This window comes from Taudactylus pleione, unplaced genomic scaffold, assembly GCF_031769625.1.
Source record: "Taudactylus pleione unplaced genomic scaffold, aTauple2 ptg000274l, whole genome shotgun sequence".
Lineage (NCBI taxonomy): Eukaryota > Metazoa > Chordata > Amphibia > Anura > Myobatrachidae > Taudactylus > Taudactylus pleione.
In genome coordinates, this window is record NW_028284676.1 from 1,579,448 (window position 1) to 1,605,173 (window position 25,726).

The following is a 25,726-nucleotide window of genomic DNA, read 5'->3' on the forward strand; positions in this document are numbered from 1 at the left end:
CACTGTCCACAGCCGAGTGAGAAAATGGCGCCGACGCGGGTACCTTATATAGGATCCAAAACCCGCGAGACTCGGAAGGCGGGATGATGACGTTTTGCCTCGATGTCAGATCCGAGTCAGGCGGGAAAAGTCGAGCCTGACTCGGATCGGACTCGGATCGGGGGGGCTCGGGGGGGTTCGGATTTCAGAAATCCGAACCCGCTCACCCCTAATATATATATATATATATATATACTGTATATATATATATATATATATATACTGTATACATAAATATATTTGAACATAGGACTGTGATATATCTGCAAATAACAGTTTTCCCATGAACTTTAGAAAAGGGAGGTTAGCGGTTAATTTCTGATGTCTCATCCTGTGTGGTTTCACAGAAATAAACTAGAGGAATTATTATTATAAAACAGATGAGTGTATGAAATGAGAATTTCCGTCGTCTGGGGCACATACTGTACATCATTAGGAGGCTGCACTGAAGTTGTAATGCTCAGGATCTGTTATTATTCAGCTTGTTGCATTACATGACTTGTGCCTTAGTACCATGTCTGATCATTCTGGACTGGGACCCAGAGCTGTCCTGGCATACACACTAAAACAACCCACATTTGTGCGGAGCCTCTCTCCCCTGTTTTGTACACTGACTGGGCAGGGTTGTCAAATAGTTTAATTTGATAAGGGGCAAAGCAGGAAGAGCATTAGCTGTGCCATGAGTGTTGCTATAGTACATCTCCCCCTCTGTACCTCTCTCTGATGTAACCAACAGCCCTTTGGGGTAATCCTGCGACAGACCCTGAGCACCGTCCCCTAACACTGCTATGTCACACAGCTGTCCTGTGTGTAACTGTACTGATGGACACATGGTAGACGAGTCGCACAAAGACCTCCAAAGCCTCATAATTGCACAGGTCATGCTGCTAGCAGTGATAGGGCTCATCACGGTCAGCTAACCTTGCGCCATAATGGGGATGTGTAGGTCACAAGAGATTGCTTGGCGGGGTGGTCATGGTACAATAATATCTCCCGCAGTAGCTGGGGCAGAGGCCCCTGCACATAGCCAGCCATTAGGGGCACGGCCGTCCGTGCCGTTGCCAGATGACCATACTGATGTATATAAACACAGAACAAAAAATCTGATACTAAGAAATTAAATTCAGCACTAAGAATGTACATACTGTACACAGATACTGAGATTTATATCCTGCAAGCAGTGCAAGAGAGACGGTGCCGTGCAGTGTTTTTGTATCTACAGCCATGGCCAAAAGTTTTGAGAATGACACAAGTATTGGTTTTCACAAAGTTTGCTGCTTTTTGTCAGATGTTACTATGATATACTGAATTAAAATTACAAGCATTTCATAAGTGTCAAAGGCTTTTATTGACAATTACATTAAGTTTATGCAAAGAGTCAATATTTGCAGTGTTGACCCTTCTTTTTCAAGACCTCTGCAATTCGCCTCCTGGCATGCTGTCAATCAACTTCTGGGCCACATACTGACTGATAGCTGCCCATTCTTGCCTAATCAATGCTTGGGGTTTGTCAGAATTTGTGGGTTTTTGTTTGTCCACCCGCCTCTTGAGGATTGATCACAAGTTCTCAATGGGATTAAGGTCTGGGATGTTTCCTGGCCATGGACCCAAAATTTCGATGTTTTGTTCCCCGAGCCACTTAGTTATCACTTTTGCCTTATGGCAAGGTGCTCCATCCTGCTGGAAAAGGCATTGTTCGTCACCAAACTGTTCTTGGATGGTTGGGAGAAGTTGCTCTTGGAGGATGGTTTGGTACCATTCTTTATTCATGGCTGTGTTCCTAGGCAAAATTGTGAGTGAGTCCACTCCCTTGGCTGAGAAGCAACCCCACACATGAATGATCTCAGGATGCTTTACTGTTGGCATGACACAGGACTGACGGTAGCGCTCATCTTTCCTTCTCCGGACAAGCGTTTTTCCAGATGCCGCAAACAATCTGAAAGGGGATTCATCAGAGAAAATAACTTGATCCCAGTCCTCAGCAGTCCAATCCTTGTACCTTTTGAAGAAAATCAGTCTGTCCCTGAAGTTTTTCCTGGACAGAAGTGGCTTCTTTGCTGCCCTTCTTGACACCAGGTCATCCTCCAAAAGTCTTCGTCCTGTGTCATGCCAACAGTAAAGCTATATTTGTGTTAAAAATGGAGAAAGCTTTGTCACCATTTTAAAGTGTGGAGGCAACCATGTTGTAAACGGGACCAATATTCCTGTGAATGCCACCTATGCTGCCACTAGGAGTCAAGACATCACTGAGGTGTGGCATGACTAATATTCATGAGGCACCGCTTACTATAAGATTAAAAACAGGCTATAGTCCTATGATATTGGTTCACGCTTCCAAAATGGCTGCCTTCACAGTGTTTATATGTGTATCTTGCTCTATAGGCTAGAAGAAGATACTGCAGGGGAATATTTTCTGTTTCTTCAATAGGTTTCGTACAGTACTTTTGTGGAAACCAGCTTTCAGACCATTATTATTACCCCTTTCAGTCATAAGCAAAAACCTGGCAATTTGCCGTATCTGACCCAGGTTGACAGTCCCAGGTCCGTAACTCTGCAATCGACAAGGATTATTCCCTGGACTTGCAACCCGGGTCAGTGCTCTGGCTTATGTCTGAAAGGCATGACCCGGGTCTTGATGACCCGGGTCATGCCTAAAAGGATTTGATTAGCTGGACAGTAGTGCTTGCAGATTACATAATTTTCAAGCGTCCACCATTAAATGGAAGACCCAGATCTAGTGTGAAGCAGGGGCGTATCTATAATAGGTGCAGGGGGCCCACACCGCACTCCCTGCACCAATACTTACCTCTCCGATGTCCCACGTCGGCTGGAGAGGCGCTACACAGAACTCCTGGAAAGTGGCTGAATGTGCAGTAGGGAAATCGCCAGGAAAATGGCCGCCGCACCATTTTCCCGGTGTACTGAGCATGCGCAGTAGACTCCGGGCACAGACTAGTGCCCGGAGTCTACTGAATGTGTCAGTACGCCACGGCCGCCGGAGAGAGAGGAGGGGGCCCATGATGGTGAGAGAAAACGGGCCCCCTCTCTAAATACGCCCCTGGTGTAAATGGTGACGACCCGGGTCCATCACCCAGGTGTGAAATTTGGGTAAGTACTGAAACCCCGGCTTCAACTCGTCTTCAGTGTCCAGGGTCCGAGCCAAGTTAAAGCTGGGGTTTATGTCTGAAAGGGATATAAGTCATCAGAAAGAGTTCTGGAACTTCTGGGACACAAAAACAATAGTTTGTCAACAGTTCCTAAAATAATATCTAATCATTACCACTTTCCTCCCACTCTAACCACTATCTCAGAGAGCAGGCATCCTTAGTCTTCATTTCTGACCTCTAAAGTTCTGTATGTCATGACGCAAGTACCTCATTGCCAAATGAGATTATGCCCCCTCACATTATATATATTGGTTACATCTTATGGGAAATACTTTGGGACTTGAGCTGTAATTCCCCGAAATGGAACCATATACTGGAGTCAGTTTTATTTTAATATTTGTGACATGTACTATTGGAGAGAGGGTGGTAAGAAGCTTTTTTTTTTTTTTTTTTACTTTTCTGGGTAGTGTGTGTTACCAACCTGTCCTATGCGCCTCTCCATTGCTCTCTAATGTGGGGTTCTTGTTTCTCTCCTTCAGGCATGTCCACAGATTTGCAAATGTCCTGACAACAAACCATGCCCACCTGGAACACCCAGTGTGCCGGACCCTTGTGGATGTGGGTGCAGAGTCTGCATACAGGACCTTGGTGCTCAGTGTGATGGCCTCAGACCATGTGACCCCACCAAGAACCTGAGCTGCGACTATCAGGGGGACCCTGAGAGACAACAAGGAGTGTGCAAAGGTTTGTCATTTTAATCCTGTGTTTTTACCAAGGTCTTAAATGGGTTTCCACCTGCATTTGGCTTCAGATTACATTTTGTTTCTATGTTATTTCAGAGATTTTAGCAATGTATTTCAGACATCAGGGAAAGTAAATGAGTTCCCCTCCCTCACCTGTGTAGCAATACAGTCTCATCCTCACACCTGTTGTAACACATTACCCTGACTTACACCTGTTGTAACCTATTCCCCTCCCTCACCTCTGGAGTAACATATTCCTCGCCTGCATTGCAACACATTCCTTTCCCTCATCCCTTAGTAACACATTTGACACACCCCTCCCTCACCTGTGTAGTAACACATTCCTCTCCCCCACCTGTGTAGTAACACATTCCACTCCCTCACCTGTGTGGTAACACATTCCCCTATCACTGCTGTTGTACCACATTTTCCTCTCTCACCTCTGTAGTAACACATTCCCTTCCCTCACTATTCAAATAGGGAAGCCACACCAACTGCCAGTGATGTGTGGCAGCACTTGGGGTGAAAGTTAGTGTTTGAATATTGAACTGTGCTGCAGCCAGTATGAGACGATCAGGCAGGACATTGCACAGGGGGAGGAAACATTTTAGCCCTTTTCGCCCCTTAAGAGTTGAATTTCAAATAATCCCTTCTTAGTGGGCACCTATGTCATGGAAAGAATATACTCCCCGATTTTCATGTTTCTAGGTCTGGGGGGTTGGGGCGGGCGTTGATGGGTCAATGAGTCAGGTTTTATATACTGTATATAGATTGCTACTGTATGTTATTATACTGTTTCTGATGGATCCCTTGCACCTAGCATGAAGACGATGTGGTGCAGATACTAATGATGACTGTTGGGATACCTGTGTTGGGATGTTCATTCTTGATATCAGCTAACGTTTTCTCAATCTCATGATGATGTAACCACCAGGTGGTGCTATTGTAAGGCTGATATTACCATGGTAGAGAAAGCGACATTTCAGTGTCCATCCCTGATCACAAGAGGCAGATGAATGAGGTTTGCAGGACAAAATACGATGGAAAATACTGGGGGATAACAGTGGAGGCTGCTATGTTGTGGACAGAGGGCCTAACTAGTGCACTGCTGAACGCAGATTCCCGATGGCCGGGAATCTACGCAGGATCCATACTGCGCATGTGCAGTACGGGTCCTGCGTGTTTTCACACAGAGCTAGAGTGGACTGTCAGTGATTGACAGTTTGCTGCAGTTTGTGGGCGGGAGACGACGACCTCCATTCCCCAAAACGGAGACGTTTCACCGCCGTTTGGTGGGGGGGGGGGAAGAACCCAGGATCTTCGTCGGCCTCTTTCTCTCATCTGCGGCAGCCAGATTGCATGAACGCATGGGTCACTTAGCCGGCCGAAGTTATCGCATATCATACAATGCTGCGTCCTTGGACGCGGCTCGGATAAGTAATGCTTGCAGGAGGCATGACGCCACCTGCTGCATTGCCCAAATAGCAAGGACGGAATTGTAAAGCTGCCTGCGTGCATACATCATATATCTATAGCTTGAGTACATACATTGTATGAGTGCATACATTGTATATCTATAGCCTGCGTGCATACATCATATATCTATAGCCTGAGTGCAGCTTGGCAATTCTGTCCTGTGCTGAATCAGGGCCCAGGAACAATATACATGAGACGGCAGCCTGTAATTTCACACCACAGGGGCTGATGTAGGGTTGGGCGCAAGTTAATTTACTCCACATGAAGGTGCGACTTGTGTAAAGTTTGCTGCACTGTGCGCCCGCGAAGCTTGCGCCTGTATATTTAGAGTTCAGCCTATCTTATATTAGCTGGCAGAAGCAGTCAGGACGTTCACATGTAACGTCAGTAAAATAAGGGTGTGGAACATGTGCCCAATATTATCTTGGATGTATCTGTAAGATAAGCCTTTTGTACCTCTGCACTCTCTATAGCAAGTTTCTAAGTTAATCATGACATGTATCTATCTATAAGCTAGAGGTAAACTTGTACATTCTGGGGTACATTTACTAAAGTGAGAGTTTTTAGAAGTGGAGCTGTTGCCCATAGCAACCAATCAGATTCTACTTAACATTTAACTAGCACCTTCTAGAAGATAATAGCTAGAATATTATTGGTTGCTATGGGCAACATCTACTCTTCTAAAAACTCTCACTTTAGTAAATTTACCCCTCTGTATCACAAGACGCCCATATTTGCATTCATGCATAAAGGCACTATTTTACATTAAGCCCCAAATAAGTCCCAAAGTGCAACATCACTAGTTCCTAATGAATTGCTTAACTGCAGTATAATGAATATTATGGGGGGAGATGTATCAAATCTTGGAGAGAGATATAGGGGCCCATTTATTAATGATCGCATTTTGCAATGCGATCAGGGCATGCAGTACCGCCCATGATCGCATTGCATGTATGATCCGGCACATGCAGGGTGACAGGCTCCGAAAGGAGATCGTTCCTGCGATGTGGCCGGAGGCTGCTGCGCATGCACAGTCCTTCGGACTGCACATGAGCGGCGCCCATTGCCGGCGGAGGGATCTGGGAGATCCCTCCGCCGGCTGACATGCGGTAAGTCCCCATAGGCTACAGCGGCTAACGCTATCTTCAGATGGCGTTAGCTGCTGGTGCCACTATCGGGAATGCTTAGCATTACGGATATTGATACATTTGGCAGCATTGCATCCCCCATAGAAACCTATGAGGGAGGCGGCTGTCAGCGGCAATGGAGGGTTCGCAGCAGGTATCGGAGATAGCTGCTGCGATCCCTCCTTCATACATCCGGGGGATACTTAGTATTTGAGGTAAACCCCCGAAAACAGGTGTTTTTGGGGAAATTTACCTCAAATTCCCTTTGATAAATGGGTCCCAAAGTACCAAACAATCAGCAGCTAACTGGCATGTTAGTGTTAGATTGGTACTGGTACTTTATCTCTCTCCAAGCTTTGATAAATCTCCCTGCTCACCATGGGCCTGAATTTGAGTCGCACTAAGCGGTATCTACGGATGCAGAAAGTGGGTGTCTCAGTCCTTGCACATTCACACGCACAGATTTACACCAGGGAAGGGCTTTGCAGCTGCATTAGCATAACGTCGCAGACGAAACGCAGCAAAAGACGCAGACATGAATGCGTTGCGTTCGCCTTGGAACCAGGCCTCGTATGGCCAGCTCTATTGAATATAGATTATGGAGAATAGATCCCCAAACTGTTATCTATTTCTTCAGGGACTCTGAGAGGTCTAACCGCGGCGTCACTGCTCCAATACATTTGCACAATTATCTCAGTTACCTTTCTCTTACATTTTTTTTCTCTCTCCCACAGTCCTCCAGGAACCCGGATCCTGCTTCCATAATGGTAGCAAAATTCAGCATGGACAAGAGTTCCGTATGGCATGTGACCGTTACTGCAAGTGTGAGAATGGGATTATGGACTGTATGCCTCTGTGTCCCAAATCCCAGGAGCCTCTCCTCCCCCACTGCAAGGAAGTGACCGGTGAGGTGATGTACCATATACATTACAGACACGTACTGAATATTACATAGGCCAGAGGGTCTGACTCAGAGCCTGACGCTATTTGCGCTCGCTCGTTCAGAAAAAGGGGGTGGCTATTTAAATGAACCGTTCGCTCTTTGCGGTCTGTTGACGCCTCCATGTCTGAACGAGCGAACAAAACATGCGGTCGTTTTTTTGAAAAATACGCCCCCTGGCCGCTCGCATCATACGTCATGTCCGCTATTTATTAGATTAATCGAGTACATCGAACGGCGTCTGAACTGCTCGCTATTCTTGTGGTTGGTTTTCCTACCGCAATCTTGCGAGCAGTTCTGACTATAAAATAACCAAGTGACGTGGTCAATGACGCTGCTGTATTAATTATGCACACCCATAAAACGCCCGTTTTGACCTTTAGGCACGCCTGCGTTCTGATCTCCACTCCCCGTTTTCAAGCACCTTCCCCTGTTACCACCCACATACGCCTCATCCTGTCACTCAAAATAGCAGGCATTCGCTATTTAACGAGCACACGATTTTCGGCCACACTGACTGGTTCGCGCATGCGTATTAAAATACGTACGCATGCGCAGATGTGCGAACATCGCTCAGAACGAACGAGCGGCTCTGAATGAGACCCAGAGTGTCAGTCCCCCCCTCCCCCCGTAACATACACTATTTGTAATTGTGACGTACAGTAGTTGTGAGGTTTATTTATTTCATATTTTTATTTTTTGCCATTTTTGTGGGGCAGTGTTAAGATTTCTAACCTCTAGGCCTGAAACTGTGTGAAGAATGCATTTATACAGTATATGGTAACAGAAGGCAAAAAAATAAAACTGGTGTGGTTGTGATATAGTTCAAAAAGCTTAAATGACGAAGCATAGCATGTTAGTTATCTAATGGGCCCATTTGTGAATCCATCAATCCGTACAGAGCATTTCTCGTAAGGTGTCCATACACGGTACGATGCACCGTGTAGGGCGACTGCCGATCCGTCGGCAAACGGATCGTGCTGTCACCGTCGGCAATGGTGCGTTCCCCGCAGACCGCACAATATGCCAGCTCCCCCCTCCTTCATCTGAAGGGGATCGTACATCGCATCCCAGATCAGACTGTTTTGCAGGAAGATCTGGGTATGCGATGTACGACCCCGCGGGACGCGTATATCGTGCCGTGTATGGGGGCCTTAAGTCTTACCTAAGATTGTAACAATGTTTCATCATTAACTGGCTTGTGCTCTACCCAGGGGCGGAACTAGCGACGGTGCAGCCGGTGCCTTGCACCGGGGCCCGCTGTGGTGCAGGGGCCCATGGCCGCCTGCATCCGACAGCGCCGCTGCCTGCCGACCTGGTCCCCATTACCTAAATGGTTGGAGCTGGAGCGGGCCCGCTTTGACCGCTCCGGCTCCAACATGAGAGACACCCACCGCGGCCCGGCCCCTTGCTCCAGCAGCCCGGCCCCTTGTTATGACACGGTGCGCATGACGTCACGTGCGCCGTGTCATAACAAGGGGCCGTGCTGCTGGAGTAAGAAGATCGAGAGGAGCCGCGGATTGAGAGGAGCAGAAGAGGAAGAAATAAGGTAAGTGGCGGTGGTATGGAGGGGGGGAGGGGCTGACTGGGGCTGTGGGGGGGGGGGTTGAAGAGGCTGACACACACACTGGGGCTGGGGGGAAAAAGGCTTAGACATGCTGGGGGGGAAAAGGCTTAGACATGCTGGGGCTGGGGGGGGGGGAAGGCTGATACACGCTGGGGGGGGAAAGAGGCTGACACACACTGGGGCTGGGGGGGAAAGAGGCTGACACACGCTGGGGGGGAAAGAGGCTGACACACTGGGGCTGGGGGGGAAAGAGGCTGACACACGCTGGGGCTGGGGGGGAAAGAGGCTGATACGTGCTGGGGCTGGGGGGGAAAGAGGCTGACATGCTGGGGCTGGGGGTGAAAGAGGCTGACACGCTGGGGCTGGGGGTGAAAGAGGTTGACACACGCTGGGGGGGAAAGAGGCTGACACACACACTGGGGCTGGGGGGAAAGAGGCTGACACACATACTGGCGCTGGGGGGAAAAGACGCTGACACGCTGGGGTTGGGACACACGCTGGCGGGAAGAACGAGGCAGGGACATGCTGGGGATGGAGGGAGAATGAGGCTGACACACTGGGGCTTGGGGGGAGAACCAGGCTGACACACTCGGGCTGGACAGACTGAATTTACTGACTCGGGGGGGCAGTGAGGGGTGGTGAGAAAACAAGGCTGGACAGCAGGACAGACACTGTAGTTACTGGGGAGGGGTGAGGGGTGGTGAAAAAATGTTGGGGTGCCAGGAATGGGTGGGGTGGGGGGGGCCCAAAGCATATTCTTGCACCTGGGCCCACCACTCTCTAGTTCAGCCACTGACCCAGAGTTATATATTATATCTTAAATAGATTCATTTTAATCGTGAGTTGTTTTTGGCAGAGTAACGGGGTCCTTACGAGGACTTTGCAGGAGGGGTACAGTATAATGATTAACTGCAGTGGTCCCGGGCACCAGACCCCACCATCTTGCGAGATTGGGCTTTGTGATACTGTAACAGTGATACTGGCTGTGGGGTTGCTCATGTTTGTTCTCCATCTGCCCAGTAGTAACTAAAAGGCTGGTGAATGAGTTTGTCCATATGTCAGTGTGTATCCCAATACTGTCCCATCTTCAGTCCCAGGTGAGTGCTGCAAGCAGTGGAGGTGCAGCGAGAAGTCCAGCCGGGATCAGGAAGGGAAGATACACCGAGCAGGCGATAGTAAGACCACTGCTCCAGAGACGTCTATCACTGCGGGGGCTAAAATCAGGATCAGCAGAGAAGCCCCTGACTCAGGTAATGAGGGAGCTGCAGGGGTGGATGGGGGAACCATATCTGTGGCACATTTTGCATCAGATCCACAATTGCAAGAAATCATCATCTAATGCCCTTTTTTTGGTCAATATTTAAGTATGTGCAGAGACACTGAGGAGAGGAATAGGGCGAATTTAGGCTACAAGAAAATGGCCTCTCTACCCTACTGATGGCAACATGAGTGGCTGTCTGCCCAAGGTTGTGTTATAAATGACAGGTGTTTTGGGTCCGAGGAAGTGTGCTGATATAGTGGAGATGTGAGCTCCATTACAGGGTGTGTGTGCTGAATTACAGGCCATGTATGCTGCATTACAGGGTGTCTATTGCAAACCAGGGTGTGTGCATTTTGAAGGCATGTGTGCTGCATTACCATGTGTGTGTACTGCAAACCAGGGTATGTATGCTGCATGGAGGCGTCTGTACACAGTGGGTGCAGTGATTGGCTGTGTGTGTTAGAAGTGCAGTGATGGGGCTGTCTGTGTACACAGTGGGTGCAGTGATTGGCTGTGTGTGCTAGGAGTGCAGTGCAGTGATGGGGCTGTCTGTGTACAATGTGGGTGCAGTGATTGGCTGTGGGTGCTAGGAGTGCAGTGCGGTGCAGTGATGGGGCTGTCTGTGGACACAGTGATTGGCTGTGTGTGCTAGGAGTGCAGTGCAGTGATGGGGCTGTCTGTGGACACAGTGGGTGCAGTGATTGGCTGTGTGTGCTAGGAGTGCAGTGCAGTACAGTGATGAGCTGTCTGTGGACACAGTGGGTGCAGTGATTGGCTGTGTGTTCTAGGAGTGCAGTGCAGTGATGGGGGTGTCTGTGTACAATGTTGGTGCAGTGATTGGCTGTGTGTGCTAGGAGTGCAGTGCAGTGATGGGGCTGTCTGTGTGCAATGTGGGTGCAGTGATTGGCTGTGTGTGCTAGGAGTGCAGTGCAGTGATGGGGTGTCTGTGTACACAGTGGGTGCAGTGATTGGCTGTGTGTGCTAGGAGTGCAGTGATGGGGGTGTCTGTGTGCAATGTGGGTGCAGTGATTGGCTGTGTGTGCTAGGAGTGCAGTGCAGTGATGGGGCTGTCTGTGGACACAGTGGGTGCAGTGATTGGCTGTGTGTGCTAGGAGTGCAGTGCAGTACAGTGATGGGGCTGTCTGTGGACACAGTGGGTGCAGTGATTGGCTGTGTGTGCTAGGAGTGCAGTGCAGTGATGGGGCTGTCTGTGGACACAGTGGGTGCAGTGATTGGCTGTGTGTGCTAGGAGTGCAGTGCAGTGATGGGGCTGTCTGTGGACACAGTGGGTGCAGTGATTGGCTGTGTGTGCTAGGAGTGCAGTGCAGTGATGGGGCTGTCTGTGTACAATGTGGGTGCAGTGATTGGCTGTGTGTGCTAGGAGTGCAGTGCAGTGATGGGGCTGTCTGTGTGCAATGTTGGTGCAGTGATTGGCTTTGTGTGTTAGAAGTGCAGTGATGGGGCTGTCTGTGTACACAGTGGGTGCAGTGATTGGCTGTGTGTTCTAGGAGTGCAGTGCAGTGATGGGGGTGTCTGTGTACAATGTTGGTGCAGTGATTGGCTGTGTGTGCTAGGAGTGCAGTGCAGTGATGGGGCTGCCTGTGTACAATGTGGGTGCAGTGATTGGCTGTGTGTGCTAGGAGTGCAGTGCAGTGATGGGAGTGTCTGTGTGCAATGTTGGTGCAGTGATTGGCTGTGTGTGCAGTGCAGTGATGGGGGTGTCTGTGTGCAATGTTGGTGCAGTGATTGGCTGTGTGTGCAGTGCAGTGATGGGGGTGTCTGTGTGCAATGTTGGTGCAGTGATTGGCTGTGTGTGCTAGGAGTGCAGTGCAGTGATGGGGCTGTCTGTGTGCAATGTGGGTGCAGTGATTGGCTGTGTGTGCTAGGAGTGCAGTGCAGTGATGGGGTGTCTGTGTACACAGTGGGTGCAGTGATTGGCTGTGTGTGCTAGGAGTGCAGTGATGGGGCTGTCTGTGTACACAGTGGGTGCAGTGATTGGCTGTGTGTGCTAGGAGTGCAGTGCAGTGATGGGGCTGTCTGTACACAGTGGGTGCAGTCATTGGCTGTGTGCGCTAGGAGTGCAGTGCAGTGATGGGGCTGTCTGTGTACACAGTGGGTGCAGTCATTTGCTGTGTGCGCTAGGAGTGCAGTGATGGGGCTGCCTGTGTACAATGTGGGTGCAGTGATTGGCTGTGTGTGCTAGGAGTGCAGTGCAGTGATGGGAGTGTCTGTGTGCAATGTTGGTGCAGTGATTGGCTGTGTGTGCAGTGCAATGATGGGGGTGTCTGTGTGCAATGTTGGTGCAGTGATTGGCTGTGTGTGCAGTGCAGTGATGGGGGTGTCTGTGTGCAATGTTGGTGCAGTGATTGGCTGTGTGTGCAGTGATGGGGGTGTCTGTGTACACAGTGGGTGCAGTGATTGGCTGTGTGTGCTAGGAGTGCAGTGATGGGGGTGTCTGGGGTGCAGTGATTGGCTGTGTGTGCTAGGAGTGCAGTGCAGTGATGGGGCTGCCTGTGTACACAGTGGGTGCAGTGATTGGCTGTGTGCGCTAGGAGTGCAGTGCAGTGATGGGGCTGTCTGTGTACACAGTGGGTGCAGTCATTGGCTGTGTGCGCTAGGAGTGCAGTGATGGGGCTGCCTGTGTACAATGTGGGTGCAGTGATTGGCTGTGTGTGCTAGGAGTGCAGTGCAGTGATGGGGCTGCCTGTGTACACAGTGGGTGCAGTGATTGGCTGTGTGTGCTAGGAGTGCAGTGCAGTGATGGGGCTGTCTGTGTGCAATGTGGGTGCAGTGATTGGCTGTGTGCTCTAGGAGTGCAGTGCAGTGATGGGGCTGTCTGTGTACACAGTGGGTGCAGTGATTGGCTGTGTGTGCTAGGAGTGCAGTGCAGTGATGGGAGTGTCTGTGTGCAATGTGGGTGCAGTGATTGGCTGTGTGTGCTAGGAGTGCAGTGCAGTGATGGGAGTGTGTGTACACAGTGGGTGCAGTGATTGGCTGTGTGTGCTAGGAGTGCAGTGCAGTGATGGGAGTGTCTGTGTGCAATGTGGGTGCAGTGATTGGCTGTGTGCTCTAGGAGTGCAGTGCAGTGATGGGGCTGACTGTGTACAATGTTGGTGCAGTGATTGGCTGTGTGTGCTAGGAGTGCAGTGCAGTGATGGGAGTGTCTGTGTGCAATGTGGGTGCAGTGATTGGCTGTGTGTGCTAGGAGTGCAGTGCAGTGATGGGGGTGTCTGTGTGCAATGTTGGTGCAGTGATTGGCTGTGTGTGCAGTGCAATGATGGGGGTGTCTGTGTGCAATGTTGGTGCAGTGATTGGCTGTGTGTGCTAGGAGTGCAGTGCAGTGATGGACAGTTGTTAGGCTTGCAGTAGAGATACAGAGGGAAGGACACAACAATATCATTATGCTCCACAGATACAGAAGAGGATTATGTGTCAGCGACAGACGCAGCCCTTTGTAAAACAGACACTGATTGGACCCCGTGCTCACGTTCATGTGGATTTGGGAACTCAGTGCAGATAACTTATGACAAAGAAAGTTGTATCCCTAAAGTTCAGAGGAGACTGTGCATGATCAGACCCTGCAAGGGGCAATATGCCAGCGCCAACTACACGGTAAGTAGAGGGGGCATCAAGCGTGGGACAAAGGCTCACATGCAGAGTACATGCAATAAGCACATGAATATGTACAAAGTACACTGTGTTGTCTTCCAGCAATATATTACACAGTATACCTCTATCTTTCTCTTGTCTTTCTGGCAGGTCCTGAAGTCCTCCAATGTCTGCAGCCGTGTCACTCGCTGGTCGCAGCCACTGCATCTCCGTTTCCGAGACTGTCGGTCCCATCGCCCTCACTCTCCCAGATTCTGCGGCCACTGCTCAGATGGGCGCTTCTGCACGCCTACACAGAGCGAGACGCGGCATTTGTCATTTCAGTGTGCCCACCGACAGATCACCCGCAAAGTAATGTGGGTGGTGAGGTGTCAGTGTGGTGGAAAGAAAAGGAATGGGCACAAAAGGAGGGCAGAGAGTGTACTGCAGTCAGGGGGAGGGAACACAAATGAAGTGGAGGGTAGAGACAGCCAGGCAGTAGAGTTGGCCAACTGAGAGACAAGCTGGCCACACATCTAAAGATGATCTGTCCAACCAGCCAACTAGTTGATTGGTTGGAATGAAAATCTGGTAAGTGATGAAAGCAAATGACAATCAGCAATTTGCTCCCAAACGCCGGAAAATGGACAAAAACTGTTGTTTGAACAAATTGTTTGGATCAAACATTTAACAAACTTGTCTGACCGACCATTGTCATCTGTTTTCTGGCATATAGGAGCAAATTGCTGATCATCAGTTACTCCCATACCTTACCAGATTTTCATTCCAACAAATCAACTAGTTGGCTGGTTGGACAGATATGGGGGTCTATTTACTAAGCAGTGCTAGGAGACAGAGTGAAAAGTGATAAGAAAGTGATAAGGTGTCAGCCAATCAGCTCCCAACTGTCATTTTTCAAACACAGCCTGTGAGATGACAGTTAGGAGCTGATTGGCTGGCACCTTATCACTTTTCACTCTGTCTCCTAACACTGCTTAGTAAATAGACCCCATAATCTTTAGATGTGTGGCCAGCTTGGGACAGTGGATCACAAGTGGACATAAGAGAAACAGAATTACAAATAGAAATTAAACTATTGGTAAGTAGTAGCAGCTTTAAAAAGGGATGCGATGCATTCCCGCCACACTTTGCATGCATGCCAGCGTTAATTACGCCGGGATGCATGAAGGAAAACGCAAAGGACAGCTCTCTCGGTAAGCGCTGTCCTTTGCAAGTGAGGAACTTCCGGGTCTAAGACCCAGAAGTCTCTCTGGCGTCCTTCTGCGCATGCGCTGCGCAGAGGAGACACGATGAGAAGCCTATAAGCTTCTATTGGCCACCGCATCAAAGACCCGGCATGTATCGCACTCTGAGGCTTTATGCATATGAGAAATGCGGTCAGACCCCCCGAAAACTGCATTTGCTTTTCTTATAGGTGCAATATTTTCGCAACTGGCGCATGTTGGGCAGTTTCGGATTTAGAGTGGCAATTATATTGAATAGGATACAAAACACACCTGCGTGAGATGTATCAAAGCTTGAGAAGAGATAAAGTGGAGAGAAATAAAGGACCAGCTTCATGTCATGTTACGGGTTGAATTTGAAAAATTACAGTTAGGAGCTGTTTGGTTGGTCCTTTATTTCTCTACACTTTATCTGTCTCTAAGCTTTGATATCTCCCTCTGTGTTTGTTAAATGATAGGAGCTGATTGGTTGGTACTTTATCTCTCTCAACTTCATCTCTCTCTTTGGTTTGATACATCTTAGTTTTGTATGGAATATAATTGCCATTTTACTAAAGCGCCGCATAATAAATTTAGCCCTAGGCGCTGCTGTATGTTTTCATACTCTATAGGTGGCGCTGCTGCTTCTAATTACAGTACGTGTTATTGTGCTGACAACCTTTACTGTCCAGGTGTAGGCATTTAAAGCTGGACCATAAGTGGCAGTGTGGTATACGCTTCTATACATACGCACACATACACACTTGTATGCAAAAATTGTGCACCCCTGGTGTATTTGCATGTTTCACTGAGGGGTCTATTCATTAAAGTGTCCAGGCCATTCATCAAAAAAGGTTTCTCTCCCGATGTGGCCCGCTGCCCCCATACACTAGTATGGGGACAGAAATTAATCAAGCTCCAAAAAATACAATATTTTCGGAGCTGGACCGCGGGAGCATTCGCCATCTTCAGATGGCATTTGCTTCCGCATTCGGACCTCACCCCACTCCTATGGGAAGGAGCCCCGGGTTGAAAAGAGGGATCATTCTGCATCCCTCCACCCCTTTCCATCGGACGCCGGGCTTTGTGCGTCTGCGTGAGCTCTAGTTCAAACAGGCGCACTAGCACTGCCGAGTCAGACTTGGCAGTCCTTAGTGAAGCGCTTTGGGGACACAGCTGATTTTGGATTAGCTGTCTCTGCGCTGAATTGCTTCGGCACTTGCCGCGACTAAAAATGTTAATTATCGGGGTACGCTCGGGCCCCGAAAATTAACATAATGAATAGACCCCTGAATCCCTAAGTGAAAAGAAATAAACATTCTAAAATGTACATATTTCTGCACATTGTAATGCCCAATTATGATTTATTGGCAGTACTTACTAACACCTCCTGCGAAGAAATTGGCTTTCAAACATTCCCTATTGCACAGATAACAGTGTGTATATATTCTTGCTTTAGGCATTTTCTCCTACATTTCCTTGCAGGACTCGTATTCGATACCTCCCCACAGAATTTAGTGATTTACAACCTGTTAAATTCAGTAAACAAATAGGAATTGTATTATAAAATGTGCAGAAATGTGTCATGATTTGTAGCACCCCTATTAGATGTCTAATATCACCACATGCACCTGTTCAGGGGTTCATTCATGGAAAGAAATTCACAAGCTTTTTCAGACAAGCCTTTAAAGCACACTCGTGACCTATACCCAGTGGAAGCAGCCATTTTGTTGGAGCACACTGATGACCTATACCTAATGGGAGCAGCCATTTTGTGGGCTTAACCAGCATGAGAACACAGTCTATTAATTTAGCAGGAACATCAGAAGCGGCTTCAGCTTGTGCATATTAATTCCCAGGAAACTAACTTTAAATTCTAGCTATGGGCAGCTTTGTAGCTCTCGTTATATTTATTCTGATTTCTCTCTGAATATTGAGGCGCGTGAGTGCTTCGAGTTTGTTCAATTTAGAACTAAATAATAAAACACTGTCACATGTTTCCTGTGTTCTGTTTCATTCTATTCATTTGTGCATATAATTAAATGAAGATGACATGGGTGGAGGGGGATTGGGGATGAGCTACAAGTGTACATGGTGATAATGGTGGCATGGGTCACATTGGGCAAGTAAAGACAGGGGGCAGCAGTGAGCATGGGACAGCGCCAGGAATGGACATTATAACATGATGTTTAGTTTGGTAGAAGAAGTGAATTGGGCAAGACACAGAAGAGCAAACAAAGGGTCAGTGTCTGAGAAACACCCCTGCACGTTCCCCCTTCCTCCTACACTTGGGAGGTCCCAGCTCTACATCTTGTGATAATCACGAGGAAATTCACAAGCGGTTATTGTGAGTCACTGGGGAAACATTACAGTGCAAGGAGACATCTTATTGCAACTTAACTCAGTAACTTACAGTGCGTTACACCTTAATTTCTGCCTTATCCTCTTTCACTGTTTCTACTAATAATTTGCTGGCAAGTAGAGTTGTAGAGAATTCTGTTCTGAATCAGATTCTCCTTTCAAGATGAATATTAACATCCCTCTAGCAGCATTCTATACATTATAGCCAGGAATAGCTCCAACATGCAAATACAGGGCGTGCAAATAATTTCTTACAGAAACGCTTGGGATTTTGTTCTTCTTTCATTCACAATTTTCGAGAAAATTTGCATCAAACCTTCTAAAGAGAAAAAGTGGAGAAGTTGCCCATAGCAACCAGTCAGCTCCTAAATGTCATTTTATAGAAGGTGCTAAGTATGGAAGCTAATTGGTTGATACTAGAGATGAGCGGTTCAGGAAAACTGAACACATCCGAATTTTGGGCTTCCGAGTAAAAGTGATTCCCGGCTCGGTTCTTCTCACAAGTTCAGAACTGGGATCTAAAAAGCGGGTCTGGCGTATTTTGGATTGCGTGTAAGACCCTCCCTCGTGATTTCAGGTGCTGTGAGGTGATCAGAAATGACTGGAAATGAATGTTATTGATGTTAATAATACTATAGGACAGAGGTTCCCAAACTCGGTCTTCAAGGCACCCTAGCAGATGGGCGTTTTAAGAGAGGAGGGGGCCCGTGTGCAGTCTCTGTTAGGCCCCCCTCCTCTCTGACAGTGCACTGAGCCCAGTAAATTCTGGCTTAATGCCAGAATCTACTGCACATGCACGGGTCTCTGGGAAAATGGCGGCCACACCTTATTCCCGGGGACACCTTTTCATGTCACCGGGAAAATGGCCACCGCCATTTTCCCTGTGATTTTTGCTGCTCTCCGCTGCAGAGCAGCACTCTGAAGACTCCGGAAAGGTAAGTATAAACTAAATATGGGTGCATGGTGTGCGGTGTGGGCCCCCCCCCCTGGACTCAGGAGCCACCCTGCATCCATTATAAATAGACCCTGCTAGCAGTCCAGGTTTTAAGGATATCCATGTGACTTAATACCTCATTCATTTTTGATTTAACCACTAGCGTTCAACAATGCATATCTCTAAAACGGAGGTCCAAGTTACATGATTTTAGCTGTTTTTAATCAATTTGTAAAGAAAACTAAAACTCTTGAGGGTGGTCTTGCCAAAACATGATGATGAATTAGAACCAAAACACTGTGGTCCACGCACATCTCTAGTTGCTACGGGTAACTTCTCCACATTTTCTCTTTGGAAGGTTTTGTTACATTTTACAAATTATTTAAGCAATGAGAACATGTTACAAAAATAAAACAGTCTAGCAGATGGGGTATTAGGATACTTGAGCTCATAACGTAGATGTGGAGATTATTAATTAAAAAAAAGCATAACATTTGACGTAACAGCCATGACTAATCCTCCTTTTCCCAATACTTACACTTGTTTGTCCTGCATAAGAACATACTGCTAATTTCCGTCACCGCACCCTATCCCTTCCAGTGTTTTGCACTACGCTTGCATTGGCCGAACAAAGTCGCAATCATCCCTCTCACCGCACTCTACTTCCTACCAGGTTATTAGGAATATTTCACAAACATATAAGAATTGTGTACTTAATCAATGTCCAGATTGCATGTAACCAATTAAACAGGCCTTGTGTACGTGTGCCACGTGACTCACTGTTCGCCAATACGGATGGTATGACACTAATAAACGCCAGAACGCGTGGACTGCTCCATATAGAAAAAATGCAATAGCCATATCTGCCAGTGTACCCCAACTCTTCCACATGTCCCCCCACTATGGTCATGGAAATATAGACAGAAAAATGGGTGGACAAGATAAGTTAGTATGTCCCAGGGCTGTGGAGAGACACCAGTATATAATAAATGTACATGCTGAATAGATGAAAATAAATTGAATTATAGATAATTAGGAGGAGAAGGTCAGTAATTATGGAGAGATTAGTAGATATAAGAGAGACACAAAGGGCACAGAAAAGAGAGAGAGCAGTGAACAGGTCGTCAAACATGAAGTTCTTCATCGTGGTAACGTCCCTGGCGTTTTTAGTACAGAGCGGTAAGTAATAAGGAACCTGTGTGCACCTTCTAGAGAGATTAATGAGGCACATATTTTATAGAGGCGCCAAGCAGAGCTGATGGTACTATATAGAGATTGGCTGCTGGTTACCTTATGGCAAAGGATGACTATACAGTAGGTAGGTCATATACAGTATATTATAGGGACATCGGACATATAAAGAGTGTATTGTACCATAATTATTTCAGCTTCTTCCAGTCATCCCTACTCCAGTTTACAATTGATATCCAAAGAAATCAGTTTGGGATAACTAGGGCTCTTAACCTAAGCAGATGTATTGTAGGACACCTAATATTCTACCTAAATGTAGCTGTAGGGGGCGAAGACATAGCTGTATGTGATTCTATGGGGCGCTTTAAATACGATAGCATAAGGTGAGCAGTTCTGCTGTAACCCATAGCAACCCACATTTTGTGCTGTAACCCATAGCAGCCCACGTTTTGTGCTGTAACCCATAGCAACCAGATTCTCATTACTTTGTTATTACAAATTAGAAAACTGAATGTCGCTGGTTTAATAGATTGATTATACTGTAGCCTGTTTGATACGTTAACCCTTATAGAAAAGTCATAGTTTCATGTCACTTATGGCCACACACTGTGTATTGGCCCGATCTGCCAGACAATTGGCTGTTCAGACGCAGCATTCCCCTGTAAAGCTGGGCATACACTGTCAGATAACACCCAGGATAAACCTGACAGTCTATGGCAGGGGTATTCAACATGCTGCCTCCCAGCTACTGTGGAACTGCAAATCCCAGCCTGCCCTGCCACAGTTTTAGCATGCCGTAATAGCATGCTGGGGTGTGTAGTCCCACAGCAGCTAGAGCGCCCCGTATTGAATGCCCCTGCCATACACATGAATATTTGCGGCCAGGAATGGTAACTGCTCCATTTTGTTGCATTCACAAGTTGACCCCAGAGGGGGTGTTCTCCATTGCCTGCAAATGACTGTTAACCACCGCATGTCAGACTTCATTGTGTGTAGCACAACATCTGCGTGTGGTCCTCCTTATGCAAAAACAGACCTGGCTTATACAGTATCTCCAGCTGTGCTACTACTCCTCACTATGCAGTAATCCATGTAAATCTAAATGTATAATAGATATGCCTTAGCCACTTAGATCAGATGGACTGCTGGGATGTAATGCTGTGTCTAACCCTGTAGGGCACTGTCTGAAGTGTTACACCTGCCTCTTTCCAACCCTCTCTCCAATGGACTGTATAAAGTTCCCTGTCAAATGCCCTCCCAATGAGCGGTGTCTCTACTCTACAGCCACTGGGAGAACAAGTAAGTGCCTGACCCCTGGTGGTCACTTTATGCATTACATCACTTCTATATTAGACCTAACCACTGTATACATTAAAAACATAAAATAGTAGGAAAAGAAAATAGAAAAATTGTTTTATATAGTCAGCATCCTCTCATCAAGCTGCGATTTGCCTTCATGGACTCACTCCCGTTGGTTTTCTCACACTCCAAGGACTGTTTGTATGTCAGGAGCAATAGTTATAATGATATCTCTATAGGACTTTGATAATACCAGTAAGCTGCGCATAGGTGGAGCATCAAATTATAGTGTAACCCAGAGGTTCCCAAACTCTGTCCTTCAAGGCACTCTAACATTCCAGGTTTTAAGGATAATAATTGAGCACAGGTGAATTAAATAGTACCCCAGTCATTTTGATTAACCATCTGCACTCTGCCATGGATATCCTTAAAACCTGGACTGTTAGGGTGCCTTGAGGACCATGTTTGGGAACCACTGGCGTAACCTATACGGTAACTACTGACACTAGTGTCCAGAGACCTGGAGTGTGACAAAGCCGACGGGAGTGTAATGGACCATTTGATTTACGTAGTGTAGCAGAGTATGGGTGCTACTGTTTATGGGCGGCACAGTGGTTAGCACTGCTCCCTCACAGCACAGGGATTATGGGCTCGATACAGACCACCCCGTTGTATATGTGGAGTTTATAGTCTGTCCCCGCATCTGCTGTATGTGAGTTTCCTCCCACACGCCACAGGCATACTGGTAGCTTCGCTGGCTTCTGACAAAGTGTCACTGTAGTGTGTGCTGTACGTGTGGTAGGGAATATAGGGAATGATTCAGTTAGGGGTCTGCGCGTGGCCCGTTCTGTGCATGTGCAGAAATTACGCTCACAAATCCCCCCCATGCTGCGGTTTGGAGGGCGGAGTGGGAGCATTGTCAGTCACCATTCCCAGAAACTTGAAGTTGGGGAACCTCATGCTACCTGACTAATTGGTTGTGGTAGTCACTGTATATCCGCACACTGCACCGATTTCAGCTGGTCCCTCCCGGGAGAAAAGGAGGAGGTTGTGTACTTTGTGTAATTGCTGTGGCAATTACCAATACCAACTCCACTTTGCTGTGAGTACCACAAGCAATTACTCACATCATCCAGTGGGTAAGATCTTCCATAATTTGTGCTATAATCACCATAAGATTTTAAACAGACGTCAATTAATATGACAAACTATTCTAGCTAAATACAGCACTTCTTTGGACTATACATACCAACAGGTTTAACAAAATCTCTTGTGCTTATTTGTCTATTTATTCCTTATATACAAGTTGAATATTGCATCTTGTGTATATGTTACAATTGTATTCTTTTATTTGTTTGTTTTTACCACATGCTAAGAACCTTTATGCCAGATTGTAGTGTTTAGTGCATATTAGACCCAATTAGGTCATATATTTTGAATATATTTAATGAAAGATCTTTTTTCTAATTAACCTTACTAAGCGCCCCAGTGTGTGTGTGTGTATATATATATAATATATATATATATATATTTTTTTTTAGTCTACCTGACTAAAGGCTCATACGCACGATATGCCCCATGAGCGATATCATCTAGTGTTTGGCCTTTAACTCCCGGGCTGTAATTTCAGCATACACGCTGACCGATATATCGTTCAGCGACGTCATGCTGCCGCATCCCCGAATTTGTAGAATCGGACGATATAGTCAGATTGGCCTGCAAGTTCAGGCAATGAAAGAGATCGTTAACGATCCGCGGGAGCGCGCATCGTTAACTATATTGTTCATACACACTGGACGATCTTGAATGATATCGTTATCGTGTATATCGCTCAGTTTATCGTCTAGTGTGTATAAGCCTTAGGGGAAAGTTATCAAATCTCGGAGAGAAAGGGGAGAGGTTGCCTATAGCAACCAATCGGCTTCTAACTCATTTTTATAGCTCAGCCTCACAAGTTACTGAAATCTGCCTGTAATATGAATGGATCCATTAGGTGCCAGGCACAATGAGTACTAGAGATAGTAATACAGGAAGCAGGGGTCTGCACACAGTAACGGTGTCTTTCTCCCACAGAGAACTTCCCGTTTGTCTTGCATGAGATGAGCTGCGCCGTCAAGTCTCTGTGTGGCATCAGCGGGGAGAAAAACGCACTGGGCATCAACGTCACATATCACAACACCTGCTGCGACACAGACCTCTGCAACTCTGCCACTGCGGCCAGAACGCCTCTGAGCTTCGCCCTGCTACCCCTTCTGCTGTTCCTGCTCCTATAATGGAGGAATCGGTCCGCTGTTGTACTCAGGCTGCAGTGTGTTGGGAAACCAGGGCCAGAGCCACACAAGTCATATTACACAAATAAGCCAGCATGTTTAGCGCATTATCTGTGTATAGGATACTAACTAAACCCCTGTGCGGCTTGTCTAAGACGCGTGTAGGCACCAAACAGGTTAATCCCTACTCTACCCTCCAACATGACCCCTTCCGCCAGGTACACAATGCTCTGCTCCCGAGGTTCCCACCTAATTAATGATTGCTGTGTTGAACTAGGTAATTGATGAGAAAGGTGTTGTTTCAACACAGGTGTCTGCAATCATAAATTAAGGGCCATATCCAATTAGCCACGAACTCTAATTGATCCCCATGATCGGCGAAAAACGGGGATTTTTTGCCGATAATCCCCGATTTTCGCAGAAATTTCTTTCTCCCTATCTTATTAATTCAGGCAAATTAATAGGATAGTTCACCCGTTAACACATACAGTAGGAGCTGCGATAAGCTCGCAGCCCTATGTGTTCTCGTCTTTTTTTGGGGAGGAAAAACGGCACTTATTGTGGATTATTTTACGGGACACATCAGGCCCCGAAAAAAAAAAACCTGATAAGTGCCGTTATCAGGCCGACTACGGGGCTAATTGGATAGCCCCGAGCGAGCGAATTATCCGTGGTAATTTACCACAGCTAATCGGATATGGCCTTAAGAAGGTAAGTCCAGGACAGGAGCAGAGCATTTTGCACCTAATGGAACGGGTCATGTTGGAGGGTCTGCCATACCCGTCCCCCTATATGCAATACAGCTCTACGTCACCAACATACACACACATATATATATATATATATATATTTTTTTTTTTTTTTTTGGTCAGTGTATAGAGAAAAATGGGGCAACTGGCAACCAATCACATGCTTAGAGGATTGCAGGTTCTGCTTGATTAAAAAAGCATAAAAATGAAGGGTATTTTTGTTAATTAACAGCCAAAATAATAAAAAATAAAAAAAAGAAGGGACTAGACTCTCATTCAGCAGTACAGAACGGGTACTGCATGATTGTATGCGCGTAGGAGGGGGGGGCGATGGCCTCAGTTTCACAAAATGGAGGCGCGTCACAGTTGATGGGAGGAGGGAAAAGGCCAGGATCTCTATCGGCTAACGATTTACTGGCTTCTTTCACTCATCTGCTATGGTCGGCCTGCGAGACCCCATGGTCACCCAGCCGGCCAAGGATGGCGCCTCCTACTGCATTAACAGAATGGAATTTTAAAGCTGCTTGCATGCAGCTCTGCAATTCTGTCCACTGATGAATCAGGCCCTAGAGCAGGAGTAGGCAAATCCCAGTATACCTTGCAACAGTTTTTAGCATTGCTAAATAGCAAAACTGTAGCAAGGCATGCTGGGATGTGTAGTTCTACAATAGCTGGGAGGCCGCTTATTGCCCACTCCTACCCTATATAAAAAATATAAAATAAAATGTAAAAACCCAAGCTGGATACCAACAAGGAAAGCAAGGCCTAACTATTAAAGGACGAAATGTCCCATCTTCTGCAAAAATAGACATCTTTGTCTTATACATCAATGGGTCATTGTCAGCGATAGTAAAGAATGGAGAAGCCTACAGTATTTAAGAGAAAAAAAAAAAAAAAAAAGTTGTGCATTAATAAATTGACTGGCCTATACCGCAATACTCATTTCTTCCAGCAGGTGGCAGTTCCTCGGCAGTGTGTTTTATAAAGCAAAACTTCATGTCTAATGTACGTAACTGCACATTTCCCAAATGCTTCTCATGTATTGTTATATTTGCAATTATTACAAGTTAATCTGCGTACTGTATATTGCACTCCTCATGCATTTATTTTGTACAAACATAACCACATTTCACAATGGTCGGAATTACACTGCAGCATGGAAACCAAATGCTGAACTGACACCCCTTCACCTTCCCACTTCTATTGAAGGTCATTTGCTCTGACCCTGCACAGTGTCAGGCCTAAAAACTCTCCTCGTCTTCTGCAAGACAAGTAGTGATTTGGGACCCGATTTATCAACGAGTGATATTCTTGTTACTGTATCACTCGTTACAAATCTTAAATGGTGCTCCAAGCAATCAGCTCCTAACTGTCAGGTGCTTGAGAAATGCCAGTTAGGAGCTGATTGGTTTGAGCACCATTTGAGTTGAGTAATGAGTGATAACAAGAAAATCGCTCATTGATAAATCTGAGCCTTGATGTCCTAAGTTCCAGCCCTCCCGCTAGCTGCACTGCAAGATCTTTCCCGGAAACCACGCTTCCCAGCAACGTATACATAAAGAAGCAAACGTTTTTTTGGTTTTAGGTTTTCTTTTTAATACAAATGTGAATTTTCATAATGATTTCCTCAGCATATTAAATATACAACTTCTATGCAGAGTTTATATAATGAGAAGAAAAAAATAAAATAAAAAAATCTTATAAACGTTCTCTCTTTGAGATAACAGGGTTACCTCCAGCCCACAGGGGGGATATAGAGTAGCAGTCACTGCTATTTTCAGCCAGAGCTGCTGATATACACCGAATATACACGTTACTCCTCAATGAATAGGCACATTTTAACATTCGCGA

General features: G+C 46.7%; 2 protein-coding genes across 3 annotated transcripts in view; both read left to right on the plus strand.

Moving 5' to 3' along the window:
• LOC148513667 (CCN family member 3-like) overlaps positions 1-14,594 on the plus strand; it is a 35,783-nt gene extending 21,189 nt beyond the window's left edge. Inside the window, exons 1-6 of one of the 2 annotated variants that reach the window (XM_088481499.1) lie at positions 3,486-3,572; positions 3,686-3,890; positions 7,227-7,397; positions 10,091-10,249; positions 13,673-13,872; positions 14,020-14,594. In XM_088481499.1, coding sequence (XP_088337625.1) covers positions 3,507-3,572; positions 3,686-3,890; positions 7,227-7,397; positions 10,091-10,249; positions 13,673-13,872; positions 14,020-14,364 — 1,146 coding nt within the window. In that variant the 5' untranslated portion in view covers positions 3,486-3,506 and the 3' untranslated portion in view covers positions 14,365-14,594. Of the gene's footprint in view, positions 1-3,485; positions 3,573-3,685; positions 3,891-7,226; positions 7,398-10,090; positions 10,250-13,672; positions 13,873-14,019 lie in introns of those variants that run through there. The other variant, XM_088481500.1, reaches the window with a different exon arrangement.
• A 4,888-nt stretch (positions 14,595-19,482) lies between these two features.
• On the plus strand, positions 19,483-25,493 carry LOC148513668 (uncharacterized). The gene is made up of 3 exons (XM_088481549.1): positions 19,483-19,545; positions 20,734-20,856; positions 22,930-25,493. The coding sequence occupies exons 1-3, from the start codon at positions 19,497-19,499 to the stop codon at positions 23,127-23,129; spliced, it is 372 nt and encodes a 123-aa protein (XP_088337675.1). The 5' UTR covers positions 19,483-19,496; the 3' UTR covers positions 23,130-25,493.
• Positions 25,494-25,726: the final 233 nt, after the last annotated feature.